The sequence below is a fragment of the Bombus affinis genome, unplaced genomic scaffold (assembly GCF_024516045.1).
Source record: "Bombus affinis isolate iyBomAffi1 unplaced genomic scaffold, iyBomAffi1.2 ctg00000119.1, whole genome shotgun sequence".
NCBI lineage: Eukaryota > Metazoa > Arthropoda > Insecta > Hymenoptera > Apidae > Bombus > Bombus affinis.
Genome location: NW_026108853.1, coordinates 206,246 through 232,039, shown reverse-complemented (window position 1 = coordinate 232,039; position 25,794 = coordinate 206,246). Strand labels below are relative to the sequence as shown.

The window sequence follows — 25,794 nt, the reverse complement described above, 5'->3', positions numbered from 1 at the left end:
AAAAGAAAAACATACGAAGTAATAAGTAATGCTTGCTAATAAATTCAACAAATACAGAGGGAGCCGGCAAAATCGATGAACCAACGAGACTAAAAGTTAATTACATCATGGATTTCTCGCTTTTAATGTTAAGCTGGAAATTACCGATATCGGTGACCACCATATTTTCCTGAGTTTCCAAATCATAAAGGATTTTCTCCCAGGGATTTGTCAACTGTGTATGTCCCCATGCGACATAACTTGCTGAAGGAACACGAGCCGGTGATATACAGGCGACGTATAATTGATTGTCATTCGCTCTGGAACGCTGAAGTAATGACCAGTGCAGTGGTCCAGTGGTCATATTGAATGCCGCCGGATATATCAGCATTTGGCAACCTAACACAGAGAAACGGGAAATACGAGACCACTGAATTTTAGTTAACTTTGTAGCTGCACAGTCCATATTCCATAATTTATGAATATGCGAGAACAGTCCTCTTGTCGTGCTTCTAATTCTTTTATTTATTTCATTTTCAGCGAATATACTGGTTTTTTAAATTAAGCTCCTTTTTATACAGAGTTACAGATTATATTGATTATATTTTATATAGAATATATTTAAGAAAGATAGTTACTTTCATGCTAGTTAAGTATTGTTCGATTAAGCTACTGTACCTTTGTTCCGATAAATGCGTGCCATTTCCTCAAATCTGATATCATAGCAAATGCCAATACCTATTTTGCAGCCCTTCACATCAAACATTGTTAGGGAATTACCAGGACTGAGTGAATCACTCTCTCGGAAAGTAATCTTGTTGGGAATGTCGATGTCGAATAGATGTACCTAATAACATAAAAATATAGTTGCTAACTCTATTGCTGTAACTTTTGTAATTTAACATCAATGTTACGAACTTCTAAACTTTAATTGTTTTTTATTTAATAACTGACAGCGTTTTTATCACTTTCTTTTATTAAAAAGTTTTATCATTTAATAATATTTGAGAAGGAATATTTTTTAAGAAAAACTAAGTTTTTTCCTATGTGAAAAATTTATATTACAAAACAAATATATTGTACAAAAATTTATATATTATATTACGACAAAAATGTATGTTTCTCGTATCAAAACGTATTTTATAAACCTATAACATATTTTTTAAATTATAGAATTGGTTATAGTACACGTATGTACATATGCATATTCCTAAATTATTCCTAGATAGAGTCACTTTCTCCACCCCAATATTTTCAATTTCAAAGCCACATGGAGGTATATTATTTACCTTCCGGTGTTTTGCTATCAAAGTTCCATCGGGACCCCAAATAGTACAGGTATTGTACAATTTATCGCCCTCTATTTCAGGTATCGTACCACCAACTACATAAATGCTGTTTTCCTTAGCTGCCTTCGATAAAGCAACGCTCGTTTCACCGTTTCATCAGGAATACTCTCGGCGTATTTTGGAAACTATTCTGCATTGCAATATTTCAATTAATGAAAAATAACTGTCCTTTGTTCCAACCATAAATTAGGTTGAAATGTTTGTCAATTTTTTATTTTTTAAATTATTAAAATAACTAAATTTTATATTTAGATTTACTTAAATATATAATTACTTAGATAATAGTACATATAATAAATTGTTTCTACAGGTTCAAGATGAAAAATGAATATTTAGAAATGTTTAATTACAATCATGCTATTTGGGTCAGTACCAGTGACTTGTTACTTAACGACTTTGCTAGTACTTTTTGAAACATAAAGTTAGATTTTAACTAACTTTAATTTTTAACTATTATAGGTGGAATTATAAATACAAAATAATTGATAATACTAGTTTATAAGTACCTAATTATTAGTATCTTAAAAAATATATTTATACAAAAATCACGATAATCATAAAAATGGGGAAATTCTATATTCTCGAGTCAATTCACAATCTTTATGGAAGTATGAACGTTAAGGTAATTTGTCTACTTTTACTTTTTTCTATATAGTTGTTATACATATAATAAATTATTAGAAAAAGAAACAAATTATTACGTATTCCATATGGTGAATTAAAGCATTCAGGAAGAGCGATAATATCAGCATTATGCTCTTTCGCGCTTGAAATGTAGGAAACTGCCCGCTCTACATTTTTGCTTTTTACTTCATTTACTTGAAGTTGTACCAACGCCAAGCGAAATGCTAAAATGTTGGAAAAGTTAAATACACTCGGTTATATATTTCCCATACTTTTTATTTATAAATACTTTATACATAGTGAATACTTACTCGACATCGTTCGCACTACTTGTTTAACGATGTTCGTAAGTATCATAATGTTCTTTGAGGTTATGTATGGTATTACTCGATATCAACATTACGTAAGCAATACGCGGGGATTTTTAATAATTATTGATAAAGTTTAGGACATTAACTTTGATGTAATTGTAAACATTATTACATATTATAATTAAATGTAATTTTCAGTTAAGGGTAAGAAAAGAAATATACTTTTGTAAAAATACACTTTATTATAAAATCTGTATAAATAAAATTGTACAATTTATCTTGAAAGTAAAATGACCGAATACGTTCCTGGAAAATATTACTGCCTACTAAATGATCGAGATCTTGATCTTTCTCGTCGTCTCGTTTTTTACTTGATCTTTCAGACGAGCAATCGTACTTCTTACGTTTCTTTGACTTCTTCAATCTTTTTAATTTATAAGAATCATTACTATTAGAGTTACTTCTTTCTCTCCGTCTCTTCTTTTCAGAATCACTATCGCTGTCATCATTAGATTCGGAGCGTCTTTTTCGTCTTTCTGATTTTTTATCCCCCACTTTATCATACTTGTTCTTATTGTGCATCGTACTTCCGATTTTCTTTCTTTTATTACTACTTTTGTTCTTCACCGTCTTCGGGGTCAGGGGACATTGATCTTTTTCTATCCATCTTTTGCTTGAGTCCCTTGGATTCCTTGTCCTTATATTCCTCATACTTTTTTGTATCTGAAATTAACCCCATAAAATACTGAAATCTAAAACCTCTACATTTATCATATTTTATATAAAGATAGAAGGGACCTTTAAAAAATTGCATGCAACAACACACTTACAGGTACTCTTGAATTAGTTTTTCTACATGTCCGATTATGTCTTTATATGTATATGTCAATTTAAATTTATTTTCTTAAATGTCCCTTAATGAAAAACTAACACTTCATATTAACTTTGAACTTTTGAGTTCTTAGAATATTCTGATTTAGTCACTGGCTGTACCATAAATTCATTTACAGATATTATATTTCCACCAAGAGCTAGTTTTATTATGAGCCTTCCTGCATCATCATCGAATCCTTCTATTTGACCATAATTATTACTTTGTTCTCCAGCTATAATTTTCACAAATGTTCCTTTCTCGATTTTAACTTCTTCCTCTTCTTTTTTGAAATCTGTATTTTTCTTCTGCAATGCTACTTTGTCTGCTCCAAGACCCATACCTTTTGGTCGTAATTCTGGTATGACAGCTGCTACTAATCTGTAATAGTTAGAATAAACGATTGTGAAATAAAAAATGATGTTCTCTGTTTACTTTCCAATAAGTGATGTATTAAATACATATAATTAATTTAATCCAGAGTAAAATTCATACTTTTCATTTCAACCAATTCCCTTTCCTGGTTGCCATCCCATTCCCCTTAACATTGCTACACCAAAAGCATCAATAGGAATTTTTTCATAATCTTCTAACGTAGACTGAAAAATACAAAACGATATTTATAATATGCAAATGTAATACATCTGTGCATTGCACATCAATATGTTGATAACGTACCTGTTCTTTGCCTCTTAATGATTCATCTTCTACTAAAGGTAAAGTTAAATCATTTGTTTTAGTTTCATATTTATTCTTTGACTTAAGTTCCCCAATGATTTCTTTAGTCGCTTGCTCTTCTAAAGTAACAACTTTATTTTCACTATCTTCAACTGGCTCTTTCTTTATTGATATTATTGGCGATGTTTTTCCATTAGATAGCTTTGATTTTGCCTCGTTAACACTAGCGTCTCCTACCTTTTCCTTATCTGCCTTCGGAAGGAAAATGTCTGCATCTATTTTATTAAGAATTCTATCATGCCAGGTTTTTGAACCTAGTAATGGAATAATTAGAGGTTCATCTTTTTTTTCTTCCTCATTGAAATAAAAAAATTGTTTTCAAATATATATATTCCGCTATTGGTGATTTTTATAGGTTAGGTTGAGGTTATATGTTTCTTGATTATAAATTTTACTTTTTGAACTCACCCTATTACTTTAATACCTTTCTCATCAAGGCATTCAATGTAATCAACTTTCTTTTTTTCTTGTGGAATAGCATTTTTTAACACAGGTTTCTTAATAGATTTCGCAAAACCGAAGGAAATCTTCTTTCCTTCTTCTGCCATTTATTTGTTATTTTAACACTGACTTATAGATCAATACACATGTATATACTAGACATAAAGATTGATGTCACTTGAATCTACGTACATGAATCTGATATCTTATTATACTTTATTAATCTACTCAAAATTACTTGCACATTACTAAAATTTCATTCCGACAATGTATCAAGCGTCTGAATAAGTGACATTAAAGTAAACATATATCAAAGAGGAAATAAGAAGAACTGACGCCTATGGTTTTCTATGTTACAGAGCTAGTGCTGCATCATACGGCCAAATGCCGAAGGTGGCTTATGCTAGTATATACCTGCCTATACGTTTCAATGAGAAAATCGATATTATGTGTTCATGTGAAAATTCACATTTCCCTAGGAGCTGTATTTTGATAGATTTAAGCTTCTAATGGAGCATTTTAAACGTATAGAGTATACTATGAAGTAGATAGTAGTGCGGATCATTTTATATTCATAGAAAGTTTGAATGTATAGAAATGTACAAAATGCTCATGATATGCAAAAATATGCAAAATATTCAAAGTAAACCAATCATCAAAAAGTTTAGAAGGTGAAACAAATTTCTTTAATAACACCTAGATTAATTTTTATTTGTTAACAATCCCATATATAACCATAGCTTTCGCCCGGCGCATATACGCGCCCATACATGCGTTAATAAGATAAGAGGAAATAAAAGACAGATTATCGATAAAATACACTAACACATATGTAATACGTGGAGATATTACCACTCAGATTACACATATTATATATTATAAGGGAAGATGTATACCACGTATACATATATGTAGAACGAACATTTCAAACTTGTTTATAACGCGTGCGCACACATACATGCACGCACACGAACAATTTTTCGAACGATAATTATATTAATAATTTATAACCATTTATATTTTTATATTTTTATATTTTTATATTTTTATATTTTTATATGATAAGCATTTATATTTTTTAAAATATGTTCTTATGGCATACATATTTATTCCACGCTTCATATCTATCCACATCCGTAACTGTAGGTGACATTGTTTTTTAACAATTTTGCTATTATTTCATAATTCTTTAATTCATATTTCAAAGTCGTAACAGATGTTTCTTTTTTTTCAAGTTTTTCCCACATTGGACTTATTTCTAGCAGCCATGCTTGCTTACAAAGCAATTTTATATCCGCGCAAGAATATTTTTCAGTAGATTTTATTATGTGGTTTACAATATCCATATTCTCTAATAACTGGTTGCTAAGGTATTATTTGAACATATCGAGTCGAGTAACTTCATTTGGTAATGATACGTATATTTTCTTTTCGAGGCATCTGCGTAAAGCTGCATCAATGTCCCTAATAATATATTTACAATAAATATTATTGTTCTGTTATATTAATAATAACGAAGGAATATTCCGAACAACACAATAATTAAGATTAAGATAATGAATAATTATGATATTAAGATATTTTCTACTTAGAAAACATTGAAATAGCGTGATATACATAGCAAGGGCAATTAGTTGCAGCCAAAAGAACTACATTAGAATTTTCGTTAGATACTAATCCATCCAATCTAGAAAGAAGTTCTGATCTGAATCTCTTTGCAGGTTCAGACAATGTACAGTTTACTCCTTTATTTGTGCCTATCCAGTCAATCTCGTCGATAAAAATAATTGTAGGCGAATAATTATAGGCAAGTTCAAATAAAACCTGCTCAGTTTAACAAATGTATTTATTATTTATTAACTTTTTTTTTCTTTTTCTTTTTTTCCCTTTTTCTTTTTCTTTTTTTTGCTTTCTCTTTTTCTTTTTTTTCCCTTTTTCTTTTTCTTTTTTTTCCTTTTTCTTTTTCTTTTTTTTTACGTGGGGAAAATTCGCTCGGACACGAAGCCACTTCTTAAGTGGCGTAGTAGTGAACATCCAAATTAACTGTTTTTTTCTTTTTCTTTTTTTTCCTTTCTCTTTTTCTATTTTTTTCCATTTTCTTTTTCTCTTTTCCCTTTCTCTTTTTCTTTTTCTTTTTTTTTTTTTTACGTGGGGAAAACTCGCTGGGACACGAAGCCACTTCTTAAGTGGCGTGGTAGTGGACATCCAAATTAACAGTTTTTTTTCTTTTTCTTTTTCTTTTTTTCCTTTCTCTTTTTCTTTTTTTTTCTTTTTCTTTTTCTTGTTTTTTTTACGTGGGGGAAATCCGCTCGAACACGAAGCCACTTCTTAAGTGGCGTGGTAGTGAACATCCAAATTAACTTTTTTTTTCTTTTTCTTTTTCTTTTTCTTTTTCTTTTTTTCTTTCTCTTTTTCTTTTTTTTCCTTTTTCTTTTTCTCTTTTTCCTATCTCTTTTTCTTTTTTTTCCTTTTTCTTTTTCTTTTTTTTTTACGTGCAGGAAATCCGCTCGGACACGAAGCCACTTCATAAGTGGCGTGGCAGTGAACATCCAAATTAACTGGGGCACTAATTAGCTGAAGCTTCTAGTCAAACCTGGTATCAGTCTTTGTACGCAAAGGCATTCATTACAATCGTTTAAAGTTTGAAGAAACACCGTTACAAATTCGTGATATAAGAGTAAGCGATTCAAAACTCGGATTCATTTGTTGGAACGACGCCGTGGGCAAAAGTACATAATGGTAAATTTTCTTCCAAGACCAATTGATAGCGCTGACGTAATTAAAATGTGACGATATTGCCAGCGACGTTTCTCCAAATAGACGACTAACTTATTTACGAATTGCCGACACACAATTGCCGCTGGTAATACGGTTAGTAATCACTTTATTGAATTTTCTCTTGACGTGACATCGTCGAGTTCCTAGAGAGATTCTTCTCCCTTGCAAAACTATGTTTCTGCAACGCATGTATTTGTTGAATTACCGTTCGTGAACAAGTCCTTCTCTTTATTACATGTAATAGATTCTTCTTTTGAAGTTTTAAATTACATTGGTAATTTTCTATAATTTATTACTCGAATATGGTAATTTTTTCTTAAAAAGTTTGCTTTTTCTACAATTATTTTACTACAAAACCCATCAAAAACATGATGTATGTATATATACCCTCAAATATTATCGGTTTATTCTCAAGCTATAGTTCAATTTCGGAAATTGCCAATTAAAATCATAGAAAAAAAAAAAAAAACACAGAAAGTTCGTTAAAATATGCGATTTTCCAATCAAGATATAGAATTTATTCGAGTAATATAGATTACAGTAGCGATGGTGACGGCAACGATGAATGGACTGATTCTTCGTGCGAAAATAAATTGGAAGCGCAGAACGATGCATTGTTTCAGGGAATATCGATTTTCAAGCATGGTTTTAAAGTACGTGTGCGCGTGACTAGGTTTGTTAATTAATGCCGCTCCCAGGTTTTCAATATATAAATGTGACACCTACATATCTTTAAGCTTAAAACAATTGGACTAACAATTTCATTAAATTTAAATGAATATTTATCTTTTTAAACGCAACAATATTTTTAATGACAACTTCACGTGTAAATCAAGTGCATACATATTCGATCGATCTTGAAATCCTGATTCTCTGCGAAGAGAAAAATCGTTTGAGGTGGCCGTGTTGTGAGTTATACTTGTAGTAGTTAGTAGGCCTGTTCCGCTGTAATTGTCACTGGGGGCTGTAGATGTCGCTGCCGGGGTACTGCTGATTTTTCGGCTTGTCGAGTGCCGCCACACCTTGAATAAAGATTTGATCTACGTTTTATATGCAACGTTTTACATCCACCTCTTTTCAGATACACCTCTCTATTTAAAATCATAGATCGTCACACTCTATAGGTATTTCCTTGAAAAGGTTAAAGTCGTTCTGTATAAAAGCTAATTCAAAGGGGAAGGAAATTCTGCGAAAAATTCTTTCAGATTTCCCTATGTTTGAGCTCGAATCAAAGCAATCCTGTATAATAGGATAGGATGATAGGATGATTCTGTATTATTCCTTGTGTACTTTCTGTTCCTATTATTTACAATAGGATGATTATGCGTTTAACTTCTCATAGAATCTCTCTGATTCCGTATGATATCGTCAGTGTTTTTGAAATATGTTATTGATGTCGTAACGTCAACCGTTTCCAGTGCAAATTCAATTTCGAATCGCAATTTCCATGTTTGCGTGGCAAAAGCGTAAAATCGATAACGCACGCAAACATGTCTTCTTTGCTAATGGCGTACTATAAATATAAATATTTGAATAAATATTGCGAATTTCATATTGCTAAAAGATTTATACTATTTGTTCGTAAATAATCGTCGGATCTATATTTAAGTGGAAACTGCTGCATTAGATCTCTTTTCTTACTTAAAATTATTTGGATTGGTAACTTGGATGTAACATGTAATTTATTCTTCTTTTATAAATAGTGTACAGAAGATACCAATTCAGAGAAATGGAAGGAAAGTCTAAAAGCAAAGAAAATCTACAGGAAGATAAAACGTTCGAGCCTTGCCAGGCTATATATGATGCTAAGTAATTTCATTTTGACAATGGTCCAACATCTTAGATTTAATCAAAGCCGCTGGAATACGCCAAATATTTCATATCTGACTTAAACATGTACTGCGACGAGCGAAAAAAGTAAACACATAAATGTAAAAGACTAATTTTTCAAGTGATCGGTAAAGATTAGGTAACAGTAACTACAAGTTATTATTAACGAAATGTAATAGTTAATTTTCATTAGCATTAATAATGTACAAAACATTTTACAAAAATGGACATCTCAAACCATGTTTACAGTTTTGCACATTAATTATACTCGTCGAATCAAGGTTTCAACATAGGTATTTCGTCCACTAGTACTACTTCACGTTTATTATATCCAATAGAATTAACTACTATTTAGGTAAATTATTTTGTGGAATGGTCAAATAATGCTATTTTCTCATTATACCTTCGACATTCGCTTTCTACATAAAATCAACGGGCTGTGTTTACACTTTTGCTTGTCACGGCGTATCAAGGAAGATTGAAATGTAAAGTAATTCGCACAAAAAAGTAGATATTAGTATTGATGTTATTGTATTCCATATTTGACCTTAAAATATGAATAAAATCAGTCTAAGTATTAATGAAATTTCAAACATTTTTTCTAAAACAACGGAACTTTCCTTTCTAATGAGCACTATATGATGCAATAGAAAAACAATTTGACACTGAAAATTGTGGTCAAGATCAATTTTGCGCTACACTTATTTAACCAATTTTCATCAAATCGAAGGTGTAGAATGGCTTGAAAAAAATACCGCGATAAATACTTTTTTGACACTTTGTACAAAGGTGTATATCAATGTGTATATCGATACACATACTCTGTATGTGCATATCCGTGGTATATATATCCGTTTTTCGAAGCAAAATGTCATCTACCTGTTCAAAAGAGCAAAGCAAAAACACTACATAGAGGGTTTGTTACTGTTAACACTCTCTATTTCCGTGCGTAAAGTATCCAACCAGATATCCAGGAACAGCTTTCAGGGAACGAGATTGAATATTTGATCGAATATATTTAATATGGCAATGTTACGTATAACAATATACGTATGGAATTTTAAAAGTCACGAGGGTTGCAGCGGACTCAATTTTAATGTACATTAAACATTTTGCTCATTGATGACCTTACCTTAATTTTTTTCTCCTTCCTCACTTTCTTCTCCTATGCGAGTGACACAGCAAGATTGATAGTAACAAGCGATTTCATTAAAACACAATCTCCTTTTCCATTTGATAAACACGATACGAGACGAGGGAATGATTTAGGAACACGACTTTCGAGCGGTTTCAACAACTATTAAGTTTCATTTATAGCAACGAACACTGCCAAAGACGTAATCGATAAGATTCGCGTAGGTGCCGTAGATGACGTAGATGAAAAAACGTAGATCAAACGTAAATGACGAAATTATACATTAATTTATTTTAACGCGTTAAAATTACGCTAATGACAGTTGCTCCATTCAATTTGTTCACATATTTGAGCCTTATATGGAACAAAGTGAACGGAGCATCTGCAAGCGTGTTAACTGGACAACGACGAATTTTCACATCTACTCCACGAAGCTTCACATATATCAATGACCACTGCCGTAGTCATGGTCAAACATAGATGACGAAGTTATGTATTGATTCACTTTAACACGTTCAGATTACGCTAGTGACACTTGCGCAGTACTATTTGTTCATATATTTAAGCCCTATATGCAACAAAGTGAACGTAGCATCAGCAAGCGTGTTAATTGGACAACCACGAATTTTCACATATATTGCACGAAGATTCGTATATAACAATGATCACTGCCATAATCATGGTCAAACGTAGATGACGAGATTATGCATTAATTCACTTTAAAAATTACGCTAGTGACAGTTGCGCTGTTCTATTTGTTCATATATTTAAGCCCTATATGCAACAAAGTGAACGTAGCATCTGCAAGCGTGTTAGTTGGACAACGACGAATTTCGTTTCGCAAACACCGACACGTGATACATTTTGAAGTTACGTGGACGCGAGAGTAATTCGTTCCCTTAAATTGCTCAATTTCCATTTCTTTCGCCATGTATATTCGAGTATTGCATTTGAATTGCAGAGCAGTGGGAAGTAACGGCGCACGTCGTTGATATATCGACAGGAACATGAATTCTTTTTTCATAGGATGAATACTTTTTTCATCGAATTATTAAACCGAATCAAGTTTTCAAATCCAATCATTTAATTTCATCGTTTTACATCGAACGTTTCAATCTTTTTTCTTTTAACTACCTTACCTATATTTCATCTCGTTGAATATTCAATATTTTTAATGCTACTACCACTTATTGGTAATTTCAAATATGTAATTATCGTTCTGAAGTTAGAAATTCGAAATAACATTCGTCAGTATATGATTCTACGTTTTATATAGAGTAATAAAAATGATACAATGAGTTTCGGTAAATAACCAATAAAAATTTTTGTTCCTTTTTCTTTTTCTTTTCTTTTTTTTTTTGGTTTTATGTATCCAAGGTCGAGAATAAACTATGTGCACGTTTCTTGTATTCGTTTCTTGTATTTTTATGAGGAATTCAGTCTTTTTACGCCACAAGAGTCTCAACGTTTTCGTTTTCACGCCTACGTTACGCTCGTTAAACACGTTCCAACAAGACCATGAATAAGGGTAACAGCTTTAATGTTTTCACATGTGTTAATTTATTATTTTAGACCTTAAATATTTTATTTATAAAATCTTTATTTAAACAAGTTACCATTGTCGCTACAATAAATCAATGAATGAAATCAGTTTAAATTTAAAATATCATTTCATAATTTCTCGTCACTTGTATCTAAAAACAACAAAAAAACGGTGTACCCACATCGTGCGTAGACGGGAAATTAAAACAGTGGAGCTTAATTGAAACACTGATCATATTCCGCGATTGTAAAACAATAATAGAAAATCGTGTTTCTTTTGAAGGGTATGAAATTGTCAGGAGATTATGCCATAAATGAAATTGGAAACTGGCTGGTCAAAGGTATTAAACTCAATTAAACTGAACTGTGTTATATTGTACAAAGGCTAGAGAACTGCTACCAAATATCTGCTAGTTTAAAGGTGTCCCTTATAAATTATAATTATATTTCAAATTCAATCTCCTAGTAATAAGTAAATTAATATTTTACCTAAAATCTGTGATATAGATAACAAAAATAAATTCTTTACATTATTCGTTAGTTTACAATATAATTAGAATATTATCTTTATTTTCTGGTGTCTTTGTTATCCTTAAAAGATAAACTGCTTATTTACAAATTTAACACTGCATATGCTATTAATAAATCATTTTATATTTAATTTTGCAACCTTCAGTCATTGTTAAAACTTGTTGACAATACTGTCGGTTAATAGAAATTTCTAAAATTCCCTTGTTTCTACTCGATTAAAGGGTATATTGCAGAAACTATGTTAGCTACAGTGTTAGTTACAAATCACCTGTGTCACTCCATTAAACTTATACACAATAGTATTGATTCTTGTTTTAATTTAAAATAAAATATGTTATTGTAGGAATGAAGCAGAATGTTCAAATAATTGAAACAACTTTTTGTCCTATAATTAGTGCCTTTCATTTTAAAAATTAAAAAATTTTTAATCAACGATATTTGGAAGTTTCGATCTAAAATGATCAGGAATTGAAACAGAAATACTTTTATGCCAATAAATACGTATTCTTCACATATAAAACAAATATGAAAACAAAAATCGATGTATATGAATGAATTTTGAAATGGGGAGGAATTATATGATTATACCCATTCTCTGTTGCGTTTAATTGCTTCAATTGATGTTTCATGAGAATTTTCATCGAATTTTTTAGAGATTTTTTTTTTATTAGAATATTTACAATCAGTTCTCGTTGAGAATTTTCAGTAATTAATTTAATTTGGCGTGATACAATGACATGGACCATAATAGTTTTATATTGTTGGTTCTAGTAGAAACTAAGGATTTAAACTAGAGGGTATTTTCTTTTTAGTCTGCGGATCTGGTCCGTCGTGTCCAGTAGTTGGGTGACTAGTGGGTTGTGGTGGTTGTTGACTCTTGTGTTATATCTGCTTCTGGACTTGTGTATTTCATCTTTGACTGTAGGTATCTTGAGGTCACGGTGGATTGTTTCGTTGGTAACATACCAGGGTGCATTTGATAGGGATCTTAGCGTTTTCGATTGGAAGCGTTGGAGTATTTCAATGTTGGAGTTACTTGCTGTTCCCCATAGTTGGATTCCGTAGGTCCAGACAGGTTTTATTACGGCCTTGTAGAGGGTTATTTTGTTCTGTATGTTTAGTTTGGAGCGTCGGCCCGTGAGCCAATAGAATTTTCTTAGTTTTTCCTTTAGTTGCTTTGTTTCTTCCAAGTTAGCCTCCTGTCCAGGGTCATGCCCAGGTATCTTACGGAGTCCTTGCTTGGGATTATTGTGTTGTTAATGGTGACCTGGGGGAAGGTTTGTTTTCGGAGCGTGAAGGTTACATGAGAGGATTTTTTTTCGTTTATTTTGAAACCCCATTTTTGGAACCACTTTTCCATGGTGTCGATACTTCGCTGGAGAGTGGATGAGGCAATTGCCGGGTCTGCGTGGGTAGCTAATGGTGCTGTGTCGTCGGCAAATGTTGCTATTGTTACGTCGTTTGATATAGGTAAGTCGGCAGTGTAGATGGAGAACAGTAGGGGTCCGAGGACACTACCTTGGGGTATGCCGGATTCTATTGGGAATGTTGCGGAAGTGGCGCCTAGACATTTAACTATGAATTGTCTGTTGGTTAGGTAGGATTTTAAGATGGAGTAGTATGGATGGGGTAGGATCTTTTTGAGCTTGTAGAGTAGCCCTTGATGCCATACTTTGTCGAATGCCTGTTGGATGTCTAGGAATACCGCTGAGCAGTATTTTTTCTTTTCAAGGATTTGGCTGATCATGTGGGTTATGCGCTGGATTTGCTCTACTGTTGAGTGTTGTTTTCGGAAGCCGAATTGGTGATCTGGGAGTGTTTTCAATTCTTCTAGGAGTGGAAGGAGACGATTCGTGAGCATCCTCTGGAATAATTTAGACAGGGTAGGTAAAAGACTGATTGGGCGATAGGAGCTGGTTTCATATATTGGTTTACCGGGTTTAGGGATGAGGGTGATCAGTGAGATTTTCCACGCCTGAGGAAAGTGTTGAAGGCGGAGGATAGCGTTAAAGATTGATGCGATGAGTGCAATCCCTTTTATGGGAAGTTCCTTGATTGCTTTATTGCCTATTAGGTCGTAACCTGCTGCTTTCTTGGGGTTTAGGCGACTGATTGCTTGTATGATCTCTGAAGAAGTGAAGGGTTCAGTAGGAGGGGACATTTGGAAGGGAGTGTGCAGATATTCGGTAACGTCCGCTGCAGCTATGGAGGAATGGGGTTGGAATACTTCAGTCAAGTGTTTGGCAAATAGGTTGGCTTTTTCTATAGGGCTACGCGCCCATCCACCCTGCGGACGGCGGATTGGAGGTATTATTTGTGGGAGGCGCGTGAGTTTCCTGGAGGCTTTCCATAGTGAGTGGTTGGAGTCGGCTGTGGGGGACAAGCTGACGAGATATTTGTGAAAACGGTCATTATTGTAGTTTTTTATAGTTTTGGATAGTTTTCTAGTTGCGTTGTTTAGTTTGCGTTTGTCCTCCGGTGTTCTATGGGTCTGCCATATGCTTCTTAGTCTACGTTTTTCTGCTATTTTTTTTAATATGTACTGGGGGTATTCGTGGTTGCTGATGGGCGTTTTTGCCGGTGTGGAGAAGCGGATAGCGTTTGTTATGCTCGTGTTTAGGTATTCCGTGGCTGCTTCGATGTCTTCATTGGTTTTTAGTGAAGTTGAGGCTGAAGTTGTGTGTGTAAAGACTTCTCTAAAGAGCTGCCAGTTGGTGTGTTGGTTATGTATGGAGCCATTACGTGTATTCTCGATGATAGTTGAACTGACTGTTACTATCACGGGGGAATGATCAGAGGAGAGATCAACCGAGGAATTGATTTGGACGTGTCTTGACGAGATATTTTTAGTTATGAGGAAATCAAGGAGATCGGGTATTTTGTTTGTGTCGGTGGGCCAGTTTGTGGGTTCGTATGTGGTAAGGTAGTTGAGCTTGTTGGTTATTATGCTGTTGAGGAGGTTTTTGCCTCTTACTGTAACCAGTCTGCTGCCCCATTGGGTGTGTTTGGCGTTGTAGTCTCCTCCAGCTATGAATCTATTGCCCAGGGTGTCCAGGATGTCGTCAAAGTCTTCTTTGGCGATGGAGTGTCTGGGAGGGCAGTATACTGCTGAAGTGGTGATTGTACCATGACAGTCTTCAAGACCATGCTTGGAGGTAGTCTTTCTGGAATGGTGGAAGTTCGTAGTGCTTAATGTTTGATTTGATTATGATTCCGGTGCCGCCGTGGGCCTTTCCGCTAGTGTGTTGGGTATGGTAGAACTTGTATCCGTTTATGTTCAGGTAGTTTTTGTCGGTGAAGTGGGTTTCAGATATGAGCATTATGTCGATTTGCTGGTGTTTTAGGAAGAGTTCTAGTTCAAGTTTGCGTTGCGCTAGACCGTTGGCATTCCACAGAGCTATGCGTCTTGGTTTTATTTTGCGTCGGGGCGTATTAATTTATCCATAATGAGTGTTAGTAGCGATAGCAAATTGTTTATTTGCTCTGATTGTTTCTCTATTAGCTTTTCAAGCCTAGAGACGTTGTCTGTATCAGGTGAGTTGGGGGCACTATTTTGAGGAGGATCCCTATGGCTATTTGGTATATTTTGAGTGCCTTGTACCGCTTGGGCATAGGAGGTTGAGGGAGTGGTGAATTTGGTAGGGCTGGGTGTTTGATTGGTTGGGGGGATTGGGGTAAAGATGAATTTCGGTGCGCTGGGTGTTTGGTAGGTTACCTCTTTTGTTCTAAGTTTGGGGTACTTGTTTGAGTACAGTGTTTTGTAGGCTGAGCAGCCTTTGTAGTTGGCAGGATGGTCACCTTGACAGTGGATGCACTTCGCTGGGGTTTCCGGTGATTTACTGCACTGGTCGGTGGGGTGTGTACCTGCACATTTGACGCAGCGGAAGGTATGGTTGCAGTATTTCTGCGTGTGCCCGTATCTTTGGCACCTTTTGCATTGCACTATCTCCTTTTTGATTTGCGGTGGTTCGAATTTTACTATAGCGTTCATTAGGCGACTGATGTTGTAGATTCCTTATTGTTGGGTTTCTGTTTTAAACCGATAAAAAATAGGGATAACGGGTTTTTCGAGACTTTATGCCTTATGTTGCTGACATTGATGACTTCGTGGCCGAGTTTCGATAGTTCTATTTTTAGCTCGTCGATGTCTGCAGAGTGGTGGATGTTTCGTAGCACCACCCGGAAAGGTCTTTCTTCTTTGAGTTGATAGGTGTGGAAATTGGCGTTCAGGGCCCTAAGTATCTTGGTAAGCCTCCTGTAGGCTTCTGGGTTCGTCGGCAGGATTTTGACTCGATTGTTGGTTATCTTCAGGTTGTAGTCCTCCTTGGAGATATCTCTCTCTAAGGACTTGATCATAGTCTGGGTGTCAATGACATCATTAACAAATATTGGTGGGGGAGGGGGCCTTCTCCGTGCGTGGTGGTTTGTTGGCGGGCCTGCGATTTCCATGGCGTCGTTTGAGGATTCCAATATTGCGAACCTATTATGAGTGTTAATTTGTGTTGTTGGCTGTTCGTTCGAGTTTGGTTCAATTTTGCGTTTTTTCGCCTTATTGGCGTCGTTGGCACGGTGGGATCTGCTGCACTTCTGCCACGGGGGGGGGGGGGGTAGTAGCGCGGGGTAGTTGTGAGTTTGCACAGGCGAGCCTGGTCGTGTTTGCTGGGCCATCATTGAGCTAGCTATTTCAATATGAATAACTAGTCGTGAGGCTATGAGGCAAGGTTCGGGTTGGGGTTAGGCGCGTAGGCTTTTCTTCTGCCTGGCGGATAGGAAACACTTGGGAGGGTAAGAGCACGCTGTGTTCACTTTCGACGGTTGGGTGACACGTGTTACTTTCGAACTTCACTGGGCACTAGAGACACGTCTGCACGCTTCGACACTCAACAGCGAACTGTTCCAGAGCGAATGACAATCAATTATACGTCGCCTGTATATCACCGGCTCGTGTTCCTTCAGCAAGTTATGTCGCATGGGGACATACACAGTTGACAAATCCCTGGGGGAAAATCCTTTATGATTTGGAAACTCAGGAAAATATGGTGGTCACCGATATCGGTAATTTCCAGCTTAACATTAAAAGCGAGAAATCCATGATGTAATTAACTTTTAGTCTCGTTGGTTCATCGATTTTGCCAGCTCCCTCTGTATTTGCTGAATTTATTAGCAAGCATTACTTATTACTTCGTATGTTTTTACATTTTCTCAAAGACGTACGGATTTGTACGACACTGTCTATAAAAAGGAGTAACTCTACACTGAAACAGAATATGTTTTATTATAATATTTCTACTACAATACCGTTTTTTTATGAATTATTACTAATTACTTATCATTTGTACTAAATGAATAACTCAATTAAGAAAACCAAAATGTTATAAATAATAATCTGTATATCTTGTGTATCAATATGTAATTGGATATTGTAATAATATTGGAATGTCTTTGATCAGGGATATGATAAAGAACACGCGAAGACTACATTCTTTTGAACATCTTTAATATCCATCATTTATAACATTAAACATCTTTTTAAATATTTAGATAGATTAATACGTAACTCTTTATATATATAAACATTAATTTGAAGTTACAAGCTTAGAGAAATTGGTCGATTAATATTTATAGATCGGCTGTCTCGATGAAAGGCTTAAAGAAAGCAAAAACATAACAATGTCGCAAATATAATTTATAGTTTAACTTCTTTCTTGTATCTGTCTGCCTTTCACGATGTTTTACCAATTACAATAAGTAATTTCGACTTCTTTGCGCTCCGTTTTAACGCATTCGAGACCGAAAGAAATTCATATCAATCAGTAGGCATAATATAGAATTATATATATATATATGTCGGAGATGAAAGAACACCGGAACCTTCCCTTCGGAACTTTGGGAATACCCCCAGTACTGTAATTTAGATTTCACCATAGCCGAATTAAGAAACTGTTGTCATTCGATCCGACTGTACTTATTTGAGATTTATGATAGTGAGCTCGGGCTCGAGGCGACAACCAGTCGCCGAACGTAATCGCGGTCAAGGGATGAACGTTTTGTCTAACAAAGGCATGAAGTAACTCTATAGCTCTCCTTAAAAGAAATACTTGGGACGGGGCACGATGGTAAGCATTTCAACGATTTCTGTCCCGTGCCTCGCCACACGCAGACTCTATTCTTTGAGTAAGATGATTACCAGATGTCGACGCGTCTCCACAGTACATGTTCAGCTAGCCCGAGGATATCTATAAATAAATATAAATTCGCTATAAATCTTAAGATTTGTTTAACTAAAGTCCTTCAAACCGACAAACAGTCCTCGTTCCAACTACGAGAAAATAGGAGAAATCTATTTTTCTCACGAACGACGCTTCCTCTTCTCGAACTCTCTCTTAAGGGCGGCTAGCACCCTTCCCTAACCACCAACATGGAAATTGACCAATTAACAGTAACGCCAATTTCCCTCACTTTCCGAACGAAGGCTTTTTTCCACGAATCCGATGATTTCGTGCCCTTAGGCACACCCATCATAGTTTTCCTCGACAGCGTTACCGTGAACAGTTTGCTGGTGAGTGCCGAGGCGTGCAAACGTGTGTCCAGTGTCCTGCGAAGTCCACAAAACAGCACGTGACCATCCAGTTGCTGCTGAGTGCCGAGACGTGTGTCCAGTGCCCTGTGAAGTTCACAAAACTCCACGTGACGCCCATCTGTCGAAAGCAAATCCAACAAACCTAGCTAAGGGTTAACAGCCTCTCGTCTAGTTCTTCCACACTGAATTAACTAGCTCGATGATGGCTCTATCATTCCAAACAGGCTCTCCGGAGCTAAATTATAACTCCGCCGTTTTTCCTCCCCCGTGGCAAGGGGGCAACACATCTATCCTGGTAAACGACCATCACTCGAAAAAACGCAAGCTGGAACCAACCAAGACAAATGTGAATAAGAGTCAAACTAAACCACCAGCCAGCCAGGTGACCACCTTCAATAGATTCTCAATACTGGAGTCTACGGAAGACTCCATGAATACAACCGAAAAGGTAAATAATCTCCATACTCAAAAAATTCCCCCTCCTCCACCAATATTCATTGACGACGTAATCGACATACAGTCAATGATAAGGACCATTGAAAAAGACATCAGAAAAGAGGACTACAAGTTAAAAATTAACAACAACCACGTGAAAATTCTGCCGACCCACCCAGACGCCTGTAGAAAGTTAACTAAGTTGCTAAAAACGTTAAACGCTAAATTCCATACATATCAGCTCAAACAAGAAAGACCTTTTCGTGTGGTGCTACGCAACATCCACCACTCAGTCGACCTAGATGAACTAAAGTACGAACTTCAAAATCTTGGCCATGAGGTAACAAACATAAGCAACATTAAACATAGAATCTCAAAAAACCCACTATTACTATTCTTCATAGATTTAAAACAAAAAGGGAACAACAAAGAAATCTACAACGTCAACCGGCTGATAAACTCCATAGTTAAGTTCGAACCACCTCTTGTAGAGAAAGAAATAGTACAATGTAAAAGGTGCCAAAGGTACGACCACACGCAGAAATACTGCAACCATAACTTCCGGTGCGTAAAATGTGCAGGTAATCACCCCACTAACCAATACACTAAATCCCCCGAAACCCCCGCTAAGTGCATCCACTGTCAAGGAGAGCATCCTACGAACTACAAAGGATGCTCAGCATATAAAACACTACATAATATTAAGTATCCAAAACTGAGACCCAAGGACATAACCATACAAGAACCTAGACCCCAAAAACTCACCTCACCATCAGTATCCTACGCGCAGGCAACACAAGGAAACGTAAACAACTCGAAAACCCACAGTGTACACACAGAAAATAGAATTCCCACCCCACAAAACACAGACAACTTCACCAGACTCGAAAAACTTATCGAGAAGCAAACAGAGCAAATTAACAACTTGCTGTCACTACTCACACTCTTCATGGACAAATTCATACGCACAGAAGCAAAATAAAACCAATGCGAATAGCTTTGCGGAACGCCAACGGTCTAGCTCAGCACAAATTTGAACTAGAACTATTCTTAAAACAACAGCAAATCGATGTGATGCTCATATCCGAAACCCATTTCACCGATAAAAACTACCTGAACATAAACGGATACAAGTTCTACCATACCCAACACCCCAGCGGAAAGGCCCACGGCGGCACCGGAATCATAATCAAATCAAACATTAAGCACTACGAACTTCCACCATTCCAGAAAGACTACCTCCAAGCAACAAACGTAGCAATAGAAGACTGTCATGGTACAATCACCACTTCAGCTGTATACTGCCCTCCCAGACACTCCATCGCCAAAGAAGACTTTGACGACATCCTGGACACCCTGGGCAATAGATTCATAGCTGGAGGAGACTACAACGCCAAACACACCCAATGGGGCAGCAGACTGGTTACAGTAAGAGGCAAAAACCTCCTCAACAGCATAATAACCAACAAGCTCAACTACCTTACCACATACGAACCCACACACTGGCCCACCGACACAAACAAAATACCCGATCTCCTTGATTTCCTCATAACTAAAAATATCTCGTCAAGACACGTCCAAATCAATTCCTCGGTTGATCTCTCCTCTGATCATTCCCCCGTGATAGTAACAGTCAGTTCAACTATCATCGAGAATACACGTAATGGCTCCATACATAACCAACACACCAACTGGCAGCTCTTTAGAGAAGTCTTTACACACACAACTTCAGCCTCAACTTCACTAAAAACCAATGAAGACATCGAAGCAGCCACGGAATACCTAAACACGAGCATAACAAACGCTATCCGCTTCTCCACACCGGCAAAAACGTCCATCAGCAATCACGAATACCCCCAGTACATATTAAAAAAAATAGCAGAAAAACGTAGACTAAGAAGCATATGGCAGACCCATAGAACACCGGAGGACAAACGCAAACTAAACAACGCAACTAGAAAACTATCCTAAACTATAAAAAACTACAATAATGACCGTTTTCACAAATATCTCGCCAGCTTGTCCCCCACAGCCGACTCCAACTACTCACTATGGAAGGCCTCCAGGAAACTCACGCGCCTCCCACAAATAATACCTCCAATCCGCCGTCCGCAGGGTGGATGGGCGCGTAGCCCTATAGAAAAAGCCAACCTATTTGCCAAACACTTGACTGAAGTATTCCAACTCCATTCCTCCATAGCTGCAGCGGACGTTACCGAATATCTGCACACTCCCTTCCAAATGTCCCCTCCTATTGAACCCTTCACTTCTTCAGAGATCATAGAAGCAATCAGTCGCCTAAACCCCAAGAAAGCAGCAGGTCACGACCTAATAGGAAATAAAGCAATCAAGGAACTTCCGATAAAAGGGATTGCACTCATCGCATCAATCTTTAACGCTATCCTCCGCCTTCAACACTTTCCCTAGGCTTGGAAAATCTCACTGATCACCCTCATCCCTAAACCCGGTAAACCAATATATGAAACCAGCTCCTATCGCCCAATCAGTCTTTTACCTACCCTGTCTAAACTATTCGAGAGGATGCTCACGAATCGTCTCCTTCCACTCCTAGAAGAATTGAAAACACTCCCAGACCACCAATTCGGCTTCCGAAAACAACACTCAACAGTAGAGCAAATCCACCGCATAACCCACATGATCAGCCAAACCCTTGAAAAGAAAAAATACTGCTCAGCGGTATTCCTAGACATCCAACAGGCATTCGACAAAGTATGGCATAAAGGGCTACTCTACAAGCTCAAAAAGATCCTACCTCATCCATACTACTCCATCTTAAAATCCTACCTAACCAACAGACAATTCATAGTTAAATGTCTAGGCGCCACTTCCGCAACATTCCCAATAGAATCCGGCATACCCCAAGGTAGTGTCCTCGGACCCCTACTGTTTTCCATCTACACTGCCGACTTACCTATAGCAAACGAGGTAACAATAGCAACATTTGCCGACGACATAGCACTATTAGCTACCCACGCAGACCCGGCAATTGCCTCATCCACTCTCCAGCGAAGTATCGACACCATGGAAAAGTGGTTCCAAAAATGGGGTTTCAAAATAAACGAAAAAAAATCCTCTCATGTAACCTTCACGCTCCGAAAACAAACCTGCCCCCAGGTCACCATTAACAACACAATAATCCCAAGCAAGGACTCCGTAAGATACATGGGCATGACCCTGGACAGGAGGCTAACTTGGAAAAAACATATCTCAGAAAAAACAAAGCAACTAAAGGAAAAATTAAGAAAATTCTATTGGTTCACGGGCCGACGCTCCAAACTAAACATACAGAACAAAATAATCCTCTACAAGGCCGTAATAAAACCTGTCTGGACCTATGGAATCCAACTATGGGGAACAGCAAGTAATTCCAACATTGAAATACTCCAACGCTTCCAATCGAAAACGCTAAGATCCCTATCAAATGCACCCTGGTATGTTACCAACGAAACAATCCACCGTGACATCAAGATACCTACAGTCAAAGATGAAATACACAAGTCCAGAAGCAGATATAACACAAGAGCCAACAACCACCACAACCCACTAGTCACCCAACTACTGGACACGACGGACCGATCTACATTTATCATATTTTATATAAAATTAGAAGGGACTTTTAAAAAATTGCATGCAACAACACACTTACAGGTACTCTTAAATTAGTTTTTCTACATGTCCGATTATGTCTTTATATGTATATGTCAATTCAAATTTATTTTCTTAAATGTCCCTTAATGAAAAACTAACACTTCATATTAACTTTGAACTTTTGAGTTCTTAGAATATTCTGATTTAGTCACTGGCTGTACCATAAATTCATTTACAGATATTATATTTCCACCAAGAGCTAGTTTTATTATGAGCCTTCCTGCATCATCATCGAATCCTTCTATTTGACCATAATTATTACTTTGTTCTCCAGCTATAATTTTCACAAATGTTCCTTTCTCGATTTTAACTTCTTCCTCTTCTTTTTTGAAATCTGTATTTTTCTTCTGCAATGCTACTTTGTCTGCTCCAAGACCCATACCTTTTGTCGTAATTCTGGTATGACAGCTGCTACTAATCTGTGATAGTTAGAATAAACGATTGTGAAATAAAAAATGATGTTCTCTGTTTACTTTCCAATAAGTGATGTATTAAATACATATAATTAATTTAATCCAGAGTAAAATTCATACTTTTCATTTCAACCAATTCCCCTTCCTGGTTGCCATCCCATTCCCCTTAACATTGCTACACCAAAAGCATCAATAGGAATTTTTTCATAATCTTCTAACGTAGACTGAAAAATACAAAACGATATTTATAATATGCAAATGTAATACATCTGTGCATTGCACATCAATATGTTGATAACGTACCTGTTCTTTGCCTCTTAATGATTCATCTTCTACTAAAGGTAAAGTTAAATCATTTGTTTTAGTTTCATATTTATTCTTTGACTTAAGTTCCCCAATGATTTCTTTAGTCGCTTGCTCTTCTAAAGTAACAACTTTATTTTCACTATCTTCAACTGGCTCTTTCTTTATTGATATTATTGGCGATGTTTTTCCATTAGATAGCTTTGATTTTGCCTCGTTAACACTAGCGTCTCCTACCTTTTCCTTATCTGCCTTCGGAAGGAAAATGTCTGCATCTATTTTATTAAGAATTCTATCATGCCAGGTTTTTGAACCTAGTAATGGAATAATTAGAGATTCATCTTTTTTTTCTTCCTCATTGAAATAAAAAAATTGTTTTCAAATATATATATTCCGCTATTGGTGATTTTTATAGGTTAGGTTGAGGTTATATGTTTCTTGATTATAAATTTTACTTTTTGAACTCACCCTATTACTTTAATACCTTTCTCATCAAGGCATTCAATGTAATAAACTTTCTTTTTTTCTTGTGGAATAGCATTTTTTAACACAGGTTTCTTAATAGATTTCGCAAAACCGAAGGAAATCTTCTTTCCTTCTTCTGCCATTTATTTGTTATTTTAACACTGACTTATAGATCAATACACATGTATATACTAGACATAAAGATTGATGTCACTTGAATCTACGTACATGAATCTGATATCTTATTATACTTTATTAATCTACTCAAAATTACTTGCACATTACTAAAATTTCATTCCGACAATGTATCAAGCGTCTGAATAAGTGACATTAAAGTAAACATATATCAAAGAGGAAATAAGAAGAACTGACGCCTATGGTTTTCTATGTTACAGAGCTAGTGCTGCATCATACGGCCAAATGCCGAAGGTGGCTTATGCTAGTATATACCTGCCTATACGTTTCAATGAGAAAATCGATATTATGTGTTCATGTGAAAATTCACATTTCCCTAGGAGCTGTATTTTGATAGATTTAAGCTTCTAATGGAGCATTTTAAACGTATAGAGTATACTATGAAGTAGATAGTAGTGCGGATCATTTTATATTCATAGAAAGTTTGAATGTATAGAAATGTACAAAATGCTCATGATATGCAAAAATATGCAAAATATTCAAAGTAAACCAATCATCAAAAAGTTTAGAAGGTGAAACAAATTTCTTTAATAACACCTAGATTAATTTTTATTTGTTAACAATCCCATATATAACCATAGCTTTCGCCCGGCGCATATACGCGCCCATACATGCGTTAATAAGATAAGAGGAAATAAAAGACAGATTATCGATAAAATACACTAACACATATGTAATACGTGGAGATATTACCACTCAGATTACACATATTATATATTATAAGGGAAGATGTATACCACGTATACATATATGTAGAACGAACATTTCAAACTTGTTTATAACGCGTGCGCACACATAAATGCACGCACACGAACAATTTTTCGAACGATAATTATATTAATAATTTATAACCATTTATATTTTTATATTTTTATATTTTTATATTTTTATATTTTTATATGATAAGCATTTATATTTTTTAAAATATGTTCTTATGGCATACATATTTATTCCACGCTTCATATCTATCCACATCCGTAACTGTAGGTGACATTGTTTTTTAACAATTTTGCTATTATTTCATAATTCTTTAATTCATATTTCAAAGTCGTAACAGATGTTTCTTTTTTCTTTTTTTTTTTTTCAAGTTTTTCCCATATTGGACTTATTTCGAGCAGCCATGCTTGCTTACAAAGCAATTTTATATCCACGCAAGAATATTTTTCAGTAGATTTTATTATGTGGTTTACAACATCCATATTCTCTAATAACTGGTTGCTAAGGTATAATTTGAACATACCAAGTCGAGTAACTTCATTTGGTAATGATACGTATATTTTCTTTTCAAGGCATCTGCGTAAAGCTGCATCAATGTCCCTAATAATATATTTACAATAAATATTATTGTTCTGTTATATTAATAATAACAAAGGAATATTCCGCACAACACAATAATTAAGATTAAGATAATGAATAATTATGATATTAAGATATTTTCTACTTAGAAAACATTGAAATAGCGTGATATACATAGCAAGGGCAATTAGTTGCAGCCAAAAGAACTACATTAGAATTTTCGTTAGATACTAATCCATCCAATCTAGAAAGAAGTTCTGATCTGAATCTCTTTGCAGGTTCAGACAATGTACAGTTTACTCCTTTATT

At 35.6% G+C, this 25,794-nt stretch overlaps 1 protein-coding gene and 1 long non-coding RNA gene across 4 annotated transcripts; one reads left to right on the top strand and one right to left on the bottom strand.

Moving 5' to 3' along the window:
- Positions 1-1,390: 1,390 nt before the first annotated feature.
- LOC126927456 (G-patch domain and KOW motifs-containing protein-like) lies at positions 1,391-24,208 on the bottom strand. 3 transcript variants are annotated; one of them, XR_007715497.1, is made up of 5 exons: positions 3,813-3,926; positions 3,630-3,733; positions 3,257-3,515; positions 2,030-2,986; positions 1,391-1,458 (listed from the first exon to the last, which is right to left on the bottom strand). XR_007715497.1 is itself a non-coding variant. In XM_050743585.1 (5 exons), exons 4-5 carry the CDS (start codon positions 3,473-3,475, stop codon positions 2,462-2,464), a joined length of 744 nt encoding a protein of 247 aa, XP_050599542.1. In that variant the 5' UTR covers positions 3,476-3,515; positions 23,347-23,450; positions 23,530-23,883; positions 23,994-24,208; the 3' UTR covers positions 1,883-2,461. The 3 variants fall into 3 exon arrangements, 1 of the variants encoding a protein (XP_050599542.1); XM_050743585.1 differs by lacking the exons at positions 1,391-1,458; positions 3,630-3,733; positions 3,813-3,926 and adding exons at positions 23,347-23,450; positions 23,530-23,883; positions 23,994-24,208 and having other exon boundaries at positions 1,883-2,986; XR_007715498.1 differs by lacking the exons at positions 1,391-1,458; positions 2,030-2,986; positions 3,257-3,515; positions 3,630-3,733; positions 3,813-3,926 and adding exons at positions 21,668-23,232; positions 23,347-23,450; positions 23,530-23,883; positions 23,994-24,204.
- On the top strand, positions 19,269-20,036 carry LOC126927467 (uncharacterized). Its single transcript, XR_007715510.1, has 2 exons — positions 19,269-19,484; positions 19,549-20,036. It is a non-coding gene; the product is annotated as an uncharacterized LOC126927467 (long non-coding RNA).
- Positions 24,209-25,794: the final 1,586 nt, after the last annotated feature.